At 40.0% G+C, this 11697-nt stretch overlaps 2 protein-coding genes across 3 annotated transcripts; one reads left to right on the top strand and one right to left on the bottom strand.

Annotated features, from left to right (window-relative positions):
- Positions 1-257: 257 nt before the first annotated feature.
- On the bottom strand, positions 258-3488 carry ovch1 (ovochymase 1). Of its 2 annotated transcripts, XM_074697823.1 has the most exons (12): positions 3199-3488; positions 2974-3042; positions 2762-2845; positions 2282-2465; positions 2133-2208; positions 1842-2031; positions 1568-1707; positions 1208-1358; positions 1079-1120; positions 744-963; positions 493-650; positions 258-415 (listed from the first exon to the last, which is right to left on the bottom strand). In XM_074697823.1, the coding sequence occupies exons 1-12, from the start codon at positions 3251-3253 to the stop codon at positions 273-275; spliced, it is 1512 nt and encodes a 503-aa protein (XP_074553924.1). In that variant the 5' UTR covers positions 3254-3488; the 3' UTR covers positions 258-272. The 2 variants fall into 2 exon arrangements, with proteins under 2 accessions (XP_074553924.1, XP_074553925.1); XM_074697824.1 differs by lacking the exon at positions 3199-3488 and having other exon boundaries at positions 2946-3023.
- Positions 3489-3989: 501 nt separating this feature from the next.
- On the top strand, positions 3990-11634 carry parp12b (poly (ADP-ribose) polymerase family, member 12b). The gene is made up of 8 exons (XM_074697825.1): positions 3990-4324; positions 7404-7539; positions 7994-8243; positions 8343-8417; positions 10228-10354; positions 10434-10602; positions 10682-10802; positions 10942-11634. Exons 1-8 carry the CDS (start codon positions 3990-3992, stop codon positions 11046-11048), a joined length of 1320 nt encoding a protein of 439 aa, XP_074553926.1. The 3' UTR covers positions 11049-11634.
- The last annotated feature ends 63 nt before the right edge of the window (positions 11635-11697 follow it).

Below are 11697 nucleotides of genomic sequence, written 5' to 3'. Positions count from 1 at the left end.
AGCAGGGGAGCACCCTGGTCCCCCTGCAGAGGAAGAAAAGCTCTTCACCATCTGTAGTCTGAATGATATCTTAAGAATAATAAGAATGAGGGGATGTTACCATGCAGGAGGCGGAGCCTGCAGGATGGGCACAGATGTGAGAGTCACTGATAAGCCCCGCCCACTTCTCTCTGCAGCTTGTTTCATTGACATGAGGCAGTCCTACTTGGTGCAGCCGGTCTGGATCAATGTACTCTGCAGAGGACGAGACACATGAAGGCAGTCTTCAGAGACTACATAAGGACAGTTACAGGTAGAGACAAGGTGTGAACACAACCTTCTGCTTTGGTGGATCCCCAGCCGGTCGTCACACAGGACCAGCTGCTGTCCAGCTCCTCGTCCTCCTCAGGAACACAAACCGGGGCCACATTAGAGCCTGGAACAAGAGGAAAGTGTCATGATGCAACATCCAGGAAGTGAAATTTCAAAATAAAACATTGTTTGTGTTATTACTGAATCTTGCAGGAACACTGAGACGAAGCAGAGACAGATCAGACTTTGAAGGAAAGCTGCCGTCTTCTGGTAGGTCAAAGACCTCGTCCACAGGGATGGATTGAGATGACGAGAAGTGGAGGTCATGGACTCCGAGGACCACCACATCCTCTTTTGCTCTGAAGGGACAAGCCAGGAGCAGTCAGAGAAGAACCTTAGTACCTTTGTAGTGCCATAGTTTTGTAGTCATAGTTGTTGTGGTGGACATGTACTTGACGTTGCAGTGTTTGGCAGTCAGGACCCAGCGGTGGTGAATCAATGCCCCGCTGCAGTAGTGGCTCCCAGCAGACTGCAGACTGACCTGCCAGGGCCAGGAGAAGGCGCAGGACTCTGAAACGTTCCCCACAGATGCTTTACCATTCTGGGATGCAATGAAAGCAAGACCTGGAGCACGGTGACAGCTGGAGCTTGGCTTCTTCCCACACCTGTCCTCTAAGTCCAGGCAAAGAATTACACAAAGATGGACAGAGTCAGAAGAGTTTTTACCAACAGATCTTTGTTTATAAAAATCAGAAATTGGATAAATCATAAACTGTGACGACAGAACCTTCAGCATCAGAGTCGTCTGCGTACAAGACGTCTGGATCACCTGGGAATGAAACAACATGGTCTTAACAAGACAGCTGTGGACCTTCTTCTGGTAAAAAGCAACCTGTCTATTATCGAAGTTACTCACTCAGGATGTTGGACATCCACGCAGTGTGTTGCTGGATTTTGGTATAGACTCCTGGTTTTCTGGCTCGTCCACAACCAACCCCCCAACTCACCAAACCTGCTAGCTCATACCTGCTGCCAGTGAAGCAGGACAGAGGACCACCAGAGTCCCCCTGCCACAAGGACAGGGTAGAGACAAGAAGCAGAAGTTAACAACAGGTCCACATCAGGGAAGGGAAGTGGACCCAAAGACAAATTCAAGTAAGACACAAGGAAAAAGTCACATCTGAAGTGGATGGGGACAGATCTGTGAGGAGTCAAAAGTCTCTAGGAGGAGAGATCAGGACTTCGTCTCTACAGTCCCTGAAGGTCTCAGTCTTACCTGGCAGGCATCAGCCCCGCCTCCTTCCTTGCCGGCACAGAACATGGAGGGTCTCATCCTGCCCAGGTAGTACTTGTTACAGACCTCTTGGGGCAGTATGGTCACATTCACCTCCTGCAGTCTGTTCACTCGAGGACCATCTGTGGAACCAGAGACCAGAACCTGCATCAGTGATTCGTTAGACCAGCTCTACCTTCACTGTATTCATGAAGCAGAAAGCAATGGGATTGATTGCCTGCTCCCTGGATACCGGGGCAACCGAAGGATAACTCACTCTCTCGGGTGGACCCCCATCCGGTGATGGTGCACTTTCTGTGAGGGGGCAGGGGGATGTTCCAGATATCAATGGGCCTGACGAATTCGTTAAAGACAAGCGGCTGCTGCAGCTTCAGCAGAGCCAGGTCGCACTCTTTGGTGCGAGGGTTGTAGGCGTGATGGGAGATGATCATAGCGACTCTGACAAGCTGGATGCAAAAACAAGACAACTTAACAACTCTAACCAGACTGGCTCTGTCCTTCATTACTCACTGATGGTTTAATCTGTGTGTGTGGGAGTGTGTCCTACCTGTTGTCCAGGCTCATGAGGGTTATCCAGGTCATGTTTTCCCGCTGACACCGTCCAATAAGAAGCTTTGTTATACCTGCAGACGAAGCAAACAAACAGATTCAGGTCCAGATCCAGATATGATTCAAGTCCATCAGGTGACGTCTGACCTTTTGAAGCAGTGGGCAGCTGAGATGATCCACAGCGGTCCGATGATGGCGCCCCCACAGGCCGGCATGGTGGCAAAGCGCAGGGACACCTGCCAGGGCCAGGAGTGAGCCCAGGCCTCCTGACCTCCGATGATCCTGGTCTCCATCTCCTGTTCTGGAGTAAAGACTCGGAGCCCTGCCAGGTCTGACCCCCACAAAAACACAATATTAGAGCATTTACTTAAATCCTTTCGGTGTCAATTTTTCAAATTAAAACTAATATCAATTCTTTCACATATAAAATTTACTTTTACAATATGATTTGTTTTATTTATATATTATGATGTTTGTACTTGTGTTCAGTTGTGTATCCAGTTGATATTTGTCTAATTGTCTGTGGACTACTGTTTTCAAGATGTTCATATAAAAATTGTTTCTTTTTTTACATTATATCTTAAATGTGTCAACATAAAATATAAACCAGGATTTTTTTAAACTCACCGCTGAATCCAAAGTCCGCAGAGAGAGCCTGAGTTTCACTCGCCGTCTCATTTTGCTGATTCAGGGTCTGATTTAAGAATTTATCTAGGAAAAAAAGTAAACATATAGTTGACCTAGCTTTGCAGATTATCATAAATAGAGATTTAGAGTCAGCAAGGTCTGCTAATCTGAAGGCAGCTCTTACAGAAGAAATGAGGAACATGAAGTCAGACCTGATCCAGAATCAGCTCCAGATGAGACGTTCAGAGCCGACGAACTCAAGTGATGCAGCCCCGGAGCAGCTGGAAATATAGATTAATAAGAGCTGTGTCAGTGAATCTGATCAGAGGTCAGCTGGTAACCAAAACACAAAGACAGATTATAATCTGTTTTAATTAATCTGACTGAGACACAGCCTAACGTGAAAATAATCCAACATCAGGTGTCAGAGTTCTCACCTGTGTTCAGGTAAAACAGATTTAACATCAGCAGACTGAACTCAACCAGCTTCATGATTTTCTGACCATCAGCACACTGATCCACACACACATTGAAGCTCACCTGCTGAGTCAGACACACCTGTGTGATTGGACACACCTGAAGCTCCACTGACAGCACATCATACAGTGAGAATTTCAGACTTCAAACAGCCTTTGAGGGTTTTATTCTCGCTTTGTGGAGCGGTGAGCTGACAGTGATCTGTCTCAGTAGACTCTGGATGAAGTCAACACTTTGTGCCTGTTCACAATGAAGATAACACATCCTGAAGGAAAGAAGGAAGGAAGGAAGGAAGGAAGGAAGGAAGGAAGAAGGGGCTGTCTGTAGCTCTGCACTCCTGATCGCTTCTCTCTCTTCTGTTCCTCTGCAGCTGTGTGTCTGGAGATAAAACATTACAGAAACTGTGAGGACATTTGGTGAGGACACAACAGACGTCACATGTTACATATACACTCATACAAAGAGTTTCAGTTGATTAATATGGTATTTCATATTGTCAGTTGTCTCATATTACAAAACAAAATCTGTGAAACTATACAAAATAAATTTAGTAAAATGAGACAATAAACAGAGGTTGTTGAAAAAATATACATATCAAGTTATTTGGCACAGATTTTAAGTAACAGGATGTTGTGTGGAACTGCTTTTATTCTGGCAGGTGATGAGCGGACGTGACATGTCTTTGATGTAACCTACCTATCGGTCCTCCCTAAATCAGTTCCAGTTGGTCCCACTCAGCTGATCAGGGAGGATGTACAGAAGGGAGATCCTGGAGGCTACCCGAGCGCTCTGCAGCGCGGGAGGCGCGCTCGCGCTGGGGGAGCTGTACCTGAAGCTGAAGCAGAGCTTCGAAACCAGCCAAGAAGAGTTCCTCTTCATCATGGACGGCTGCTCCCGCTTCCTTCTGGTCCCGGGACCGGCAGAAGTCGGCGGGGAGCAGTGGAGGGACAGCAAGGTGGTCGCGCGGACCTCACTGCGGCTGTGTGGCGCGTACTGCCACGGAGAGTGCGCGGAGGGAGAGTCATGTCAGAACCTCCACCTGTGCAGGTTCTTCATCTACGGGAACTGTAGGTTCGGCAAGGGCAGGTGAGCTGTGAGCGTTAGTAGGGAACTATTCTATGAGTTCCTCCGCGGCGGAGGGAAACAGACTCAGAAACGAAACTTAAGGAAGTAGAAACTGGAGCTGAGCCCAGAAAATCAATAAGAGGAAGTTTTTCTCAATATGTTTTGTTTGTTTACATATGTAAAAAATGTGTCGTCAGCAATGCAAACACATTTTGTTGTGCGGGAACATTGACGTCACGGAAGAGCTGGTTAGTTTCTCTTATCGAGAAACGAAACTAGACTTTGAAAATCTAGTTGACTAAAATTATTAATTTTAATTTGAAAAATAAATGTCAGTGAAAAGTTTTAAGCGTTTTATATCAAATATTTTGGCCAAATAATTTGTAAGTATTTTAGGTGTACACCAACTGTAAGTTGGTCAGACACATCTCTAATAAATTGAATTTGTTGAAAAAAAAAAATCATGGAAAAAAGTTGAAACTCAATAACTTCTTTCAATTGTAATACTTAGCTTTACATTTGATTTCAAAAGATGCACCAGACTTCAGTGAAGGTGATTTGACCCAATTTGATGATTTATTATTTGTGTTTGAGTAAGTTTTGGGGTAAAGTGTGCACCCTGGCCCTATGATCATAAAATAGGTCAAAGTGCAGGCCCTGGATGACTTTTGGATTTTCTAAAGGTATATTCTTGGGAGTCTCTGGGTGTACTACAAATACCACACAATAAACAAAAAATTGGGCTGTGGGAAAAATTACATGTATTGTGAAAGAGGTGCTTTATAATACTCCGTGTCTGGGGGCTCAAATGTATGTTGACACTTAAAAATGAGGAAATGAAAATACTGACTCAAAAAGCGTCAGCATTTAAGAAATTAAAATAAAATTCAATTTTTATACACTTGATTATCCCTTCTTATTTTGATTTTACAATCTTAAAAAAAGCTTTCAAGGTTTGGCAACTGGAGTAATTTTTCAAAAAGTTTGTTATGGTCATTAAAACTTGATGACACTTTGAATAGTTTGTTTTGACTATACAAAGTCTTATCACGTGACCCTGACTGATTTTTATTTAATGGATTGTTTTATCTGATTCAGTTATCAGATAAAATGGAATTTAAGAGCCCTTTTGACATTATTGCAAAAACAGAAACATGGATTAAAGAAGAGAAAGTCATGGACTTTTAATTAGAAGGATATAACCTTGTCTGTATGAACAGAGACAACAAAGTTGGTGCGGGTAGCACATGTTCATGTTTGTTGTATTTACAGAGCACCAGGTTCGAATTTGAACAACTTCATCACATATGCTGGAGATCTTTTCTCAAAAATTTGGCAGATTTTTTTTTTTTCTATGGTGATACTAACATTGACTTACTAAACCCAAATAAACACAAGCTCAATGAGGAGTTCTCAAACTCCCTGTACAGTTTAGGGTTTGAACCACTTATCACTCACCCGACCAGAATCATAAAACACAGAGCTACAGTAATTGACATTTTTTCTAACATGCTCGAGGATAATATAATAAGTAGGCTGTTTGTGAATGACATAAGTGATCATCTACCAATTTTTGTGGTCTATGACCAGACCTGTGAGGGGAAAGAGATGCAGAATACAACTGTTAGCACAAGAATAAATCGGAGGTATATCTAAATAGATTTAAAAAATGCTCTAAAAGAAGAAAAATGGCAAGAAGTGCTCAAGGCCACAGATGTGAACAGTGCGTACAACAAGTTCTTACATTTACAAAACTGTTTGTAGTGAGAAGTAAGAAATACATCGAAAGCCATGACTGTCACAGTTAGTGGAGTCAATCAGTGGAAGAGCAGGTGCAGTGATTCCATGAACATATTTAAGAAAAAAATTGTCCAAATGACCTTTGACGGATGTGAAGATGATAACAGCTAAGTGTGTATCATCTAAAAATTGTCAAGACCTGAAGGATGTTGAAACGTAAACATGTGAGTTTGTTTGGTCTGTAAGACAGCAGGAAAGACCAGATGTTCCAAAACAATGATAGTGAATGAAGTGATGGTGTACGACAAGTGAGGTAGCAGTATATGGGTGCGTTCGAAAACTCCTTTTTGGTAAGGAACCTTCCTTACTGAAGGAATGACCCGGAAGTATTTCAGCATCGGCCATGATATAGGCTGTTCGAATTCTCCAAACGTTAAGGAAAGGAAGGTCGTTGCTTCCTTTATTAGCTCCTTTAGCTTAGGAAACACTGGACCATCCTTTACGAAAGGAAAGGAGAAAGGACGCCCCATAATGCATTGCGGCAGCTGACGTATATAAATACGTCACTTGTATTTATGTTTTAGTTTTGAGGGACAATGAAGATATGTAGACAATACAGAGTAAACATTTGGGCAGGCATAAAGAAAAATATATATGCTTCAAAGATAACCTTCTGTTTATATCTTTAACATTTAATTTATTGGTGGACAGATAAATAATTGCATGTTATTATTTATAAAGCAGTTACTTTCAAGCATTTACTTTTCTCCATAATTGCCCATAATGTTGATGAATATCAAACAACTGTGCTACTTGTTTCCTATATTAATATTATATACTAATTACCATATTTTCATCCGTCTTAATAAATTAAGTTAATCATTGTAATAATAAGACAGAACAATGGGGTCTCCAGTAATGTTTATTGTGAAACAATCAATAAAAGAAAGACATATTTGGTATTTTACAATCGTTCTCAATGATAATGTGTAATTAAAAAAAGGTAAACATGTATTAGCAAGCTTAAGGTTTTAATTTGTAAACATTTTACATTATTTAATTACATTACATTAATTACATTATTTATCGACCACACTAAAAGACAATCAAGAATTATGTCATACTTCTGTAAATGGAATAAAAATTTATAATAATCTAATGATATGTGAAAAAGAGGAGACTAAATATTGAGGAAATGGGGACGGGACGAGATAAGCTCTGCTTCTCCCGTCTTCCCTTTCGGACATGTACAATGTGATCATCTATTGACAATGTGTGACGTTGTATAAGTGTGCTGACATGACCGAAACAAAAATCAATTCAATTATAGATTCTAATATTTTTATTTATTTTTTGGCAGGAGGCTGTGTAAATTTTCTCACGACTTTCGATCCAGTCACAACTATCCATTACTGAGAGAGTGCACGCTGCACGAGCTGAACGATGATCAGCTGATCCTGATGCTGCTGCAAAACGACAACACACTGCTGCCTGGGGTAACACCCCAAACACACACACGACACACATATCAACACATGACCATACTGTAGTTTAACTCCACCCTCTGAGCTTTTATGGTAGTTGCAGAGTTTGTCCAGCAGAGGGTGATACAGTTTTATCTTTGTCTCCTGATTCCTCTACATGTGCACCAAGAAACACCTCTGACAAACTAGACCTCACAGTGCAGACACTGTAATGAGAACAAAAAGAAGAAGAAGAAAAAGTGAAGAAAAGAAGACCCTTAAAACAAAAAAAAAAGAAAAAAAAAAAAAAAAAGAGAAAGACTGTTTTTCCAGAGGAGTGGGGGAAGTTTACGTATCGAGGTACAAAATTAAAAAGAAACACATAGATTGTCAGGTTTATTTGTTGAGTTCTTAAACTTTTCCTCTTTTTTTCTCTGCTGATTTTTTCTCTCTAAAGTATAACAGGTAACTGTCTCCCTCCCCTCAGGTGTGTTCTCACTACAACAAAGGCTCTGCTCCTTTGGGTGACTGCACCTTCCAGGTGAGCTGCACCAAAGTGCACCTGTGTCAGCACTTTGTTCAGGGGGACTGTGCATTTGGCCAAAACTGTAAACGTCTGCACGCTATCGACCAACATGGCTGCCGAATGCTGGAGGAGCGAGGACTGAGCAGAGACGTGGTCCAGGAGCTGCCTTTCATCTACAGGAACATCTACCACTTGAGCCATGCCAACACAGGTGAGTCTGACTCACCTGCACTGTAAAAGTCTCTCTAGTGACCTTCATCATAATTATCAGCACCATCAGCGTTTGTGTGTGTGTGTGTGTGTCTGTCAGAGAGGAGTGTGGAGCCTCAGGATGAAACAAATGAGATTTGTCTGCACTTCATCAGGAACAGCTGCAAGTTCAACGGTGAGTTCACCATCACCATCATCATCTTTATCATCAGTCCAACTCTCAGGTTTTATAATCTTTGACATCAGAAACATTTCTTATACCATTGCCATATTTGTGAATTAGCCAAAAAGACCATACAATCTATTTAAATAAGTTCTTGTTTGTCAGTAGAGGATGTTCAGGTCTGTTTATTTGTGTTCAGTCTACAGCAGGGGTGGCCAACGAGTCAGGGACCAAGAGCCACAAAATGACTGTGGTATTACAAAGAGCCACAAAAGAAACGTGGTCTTATGTAATCAAATTTGCATAAAATGAAAATCAATACATTTCCAATTTTTAAAACGAGACTCATTGTGTTTGTAAAGTATGTTTAAAATTTGTACTTGGAGCCGTGTCAAAGACAAATTTCTGTTTCTACTGCAGAAGAGACAAAGTTCCATCTATCTATCTATCTATCTATCTATCTATCTATCTATCTATCTATCTATCTATCTATCTATCTATCTATCTATCTATCTATCTATCTATCTACAAGCACAAAAGCAATTGAGAGAAGCGCATGTAGAGAAAAGAAACTGAAACTTAAGTATCAACCTCGTCACACAAGTACTGATCAGTACTGATCCCAATGTTGGCATCAATTTATCAGTTTGATGAATGGATCAAAGAGCCGTACAATGAAAGTCAAAGAGCCACATGCGGGTCACGAGCCACAGGTTGGCCACCCATGGTCTTTAGCTTCGTAGAGTTAATGTTGGTGTTGTTACTGTAGTTTGATGGTATCTTGACTATACTTTTGTTGGTGATGAGATTGTAAAGATTGTTATTGTAGATTTTAACGATGTGGTTGAGACTGTAGCGGTTTTTATGTAACTGAAACTGTTTTGTTAAAGAAATAATTGTAGATTATTTATCTCTCTCTCTCGCTCTCTCTCTCTCTCTCTCTCTCTCTCTGTGTATATATATATATATATATATATATATATATATATATATATATATATATATGTATATATATATATATATATATATATATATATATATATATATGTATATATGTATATATATATATATATATATATATATATATATGTATATATATATATATATATATATATATATGTATATATATATATATATATATATATATGTATATATATATATATATATATATATATATATGTATATATATATATATATATATATATATATATATATATATATATATATATATATATATATGTATATATATATATATATATATATATATATATATATATATATATATATATATATATATATATATATATATATATATATATAAGTGTGATAGATGTGACAAGTGCTTCTATTACTCTCAAGGTTATTGTGATTGTGATTTTGTTGTGATTGTAGTACTTGTGGTGTGATTGTAGCTTTATGAACTGTGACTTTGTTTTTTTTAGTGTCGTGACTGTAATTTTTGTGTATTAACATGAGCTTTTTTAAGTTGTTTTTCCACTATTACTGTAGTAGATTTTTGTTGCTTCTACTGTGGTTTCATTGGTGTTTTATTCGTAGTTCATGCAGGAGATGTAACTGTAATTTATGTGACTTTATTGTTGGTCTTCCTTTGGGATTTTTTTTTTTACTGCTGTAGCTTTCATGTTTGGTGGTGTCATGTTCTGCACTTTGTTTTGGTGTTGTGACTGTAGGTTTTTGTTTAGCTGTATTTTTTTGGTACAGTTGAAGTTTTAGTTGTTTTGTTGCTATTTTTGTGACAGCAGTTTTGTGTTGTTTTGTAAATGTTGTGTATCTTACTAGTGTTTTGTTTTTCTCTGTGCAGGAGAATGTCGCCGTGTTCACTTCCCTCTGCCGTACAAGTGGGAAGCTCTTGATGGCAACACCTGGACAACCCTGCAGGATATGGAGGACATTGAGAGAGATTTCTGTGACCCAACTAAGACTCAAAGGTCAGAGGTCGCTACTTTTTCATCGGTGAAGATAATCTTTTCATGAGGTAGACACTATGACTTTTCTGTTCTCTTCTAGCAGTGGCAATCAGGCTGTCGACTTTGTGTCCATGAGATGGGGGTCAAGACCTGTTCGTCGTCTCTCCACTGTTTCTTCTGTAACAAAGCCACCTCACTATGTCCTGACCACTGATTGGCTGTGGTACTACAAGGGGGATCGGGGTAAATGGGTAGAGTATGGACAGCCGGTGAGTTGAAGGATGAAGGTTTAAAAGTTAAAGATCATAAGCTGCAAGTTGTGGTTCTTACACCTCTTTATGTTCTCAGGATGAAAAGCAGCGCACCATGTCAATGACATCTCAGACTCTGGAGAAGTTGTATTTGGATGACAGAGATGCTGAGGTCAAAGTGGTGAAAGGCCACAGGGAGTATGTCCTCAGCTTCAAAGGTATGAATTCTTCTCACTTCCTGGCAGTGGGAGTTGTTTAGGTTCATCTCCTCCACTGAATCTGTACCGTAGCTTAATCCTTGGGTTAGTGTAGTCCTGTACTCACAGAGGAGCCTCTGATTTTTTCTTCTTCCTGCAGACATGTGCCAGAGAAATCCCAAATACAACACCAAGAGGAGAGTTCGCCGACGTCCACGCTTTGTCCCTGTGGTCCAGGTGCAGAGTCTGTATGTTCAGAAGACCTGAAGTGGTCAAGACTGAACCTGGTCCCGTGCCTTAAAAACATGTTAAGAACTAGCTCTAAACTGAACACAAGTTACTTTTTCCTGTGGTCCACTTTTCTGACTTCCTGGGCACACTGAAGAAGCATATCAACTAACATCTTTTTGTTATCTAATCAGCTTATTCTAATCACAGCATTAGCAAAATCTGTATTTGAAAAGAAAGAAGAAACTTCAAACATGTCCAAATGCTAGATGCTAGCATGCTATCATTAACGTGATGTTTTTGTCCTAAAAGACTTTTAACAAGATCGACTTTAGCTCAAAAGCTAATCTGCTCCTTCAACCCTTGCACAAACAATGCTAACCACAAATCTGTGTTGTAATCCAAACAAAAGCTAATGTTAGCTTATACGTTACAGCAAACACAACTGCTTCCAGCTCCTGCAGCCAAGTACACTCCTTTTTGTTATGATGAGCCATTGTTACAGCAACAGAATAGAGATATTTTAGTTTTAGCAGCTAATGTTTGTTTAGCATTTGTATTGAAGTATTTGACTGTATGTCTGGTAGGCGATATATGTATATTTTACTGTAACCTGAAAATAAAACTGAGAAACTGAATTAAAGGGCTCTGTGTAATTTCTCTGACGTTTCAGTACAAGCTGCACTTC

This window comes from Halichoeres trimaculatus, unplaced genomic scaffold (assembly GCF_033239565.1).
Source record: "Halichoeres trimaculatus isolate MK-OKI-2021-1 unplaced genomic scaffold, fHalTri1.1 fHalTri1_scaffold_21, whole genome shotgun sequence".
Taxonomy (NCBI): Eukaryota; Metazoa; Chordata; class Actinopteri; order Labriformes; family Labridae; genus Halichoeres; species Halichoeres trimaculatus.
This window is presented reverse-complemented; position numbering and strand designations above follow the sequence as displayed.

Coding starts and splice junctions, on each gene's coding strand:
- ovch1 (XM_074697823.1), bottom strand. CDS start 3,253: ATGAAGCTGGTTGAGTTCAGTCTGCTGATGTTAAATCTGTTTTACCTG. Junction 2,846..2,973: donor TGGAGCTGATTCTGGATCAG/GTCTGACTTCAT, acceptor TTTTTTTCCTAG/ATAAATTCTTAAATCAGACC. Junction 2,209..2,281: donor GCTGCCCACTGCTTCAAAAG/GTCAGACGTCAC, acceptor CTTCGTCTGCAG/GTATAACAAAGCTTCTTATT.
- parp12b (XM_074697825.1), top strand. CDS start 3,990: ATGTACAGAAGGGAGATCCTGGAGGCTACCCGAGCGCTCTGCAGCGCG. Junction 4,325..7,403: donor TGTAGGTTCGGCAAGGGCAG/GTGAGCTGTGAG, acceptor ATTTTTTGGCAG/GAGGCTGTGTAAATTTTCTC. Junction 8,244..8,342: donor CTTGAGCCATGCCAACACAG/GTGAGTCTGACT, acceptor TGTGTCTGTCAG/AGAGGAGTGTGGAGCCTCAG.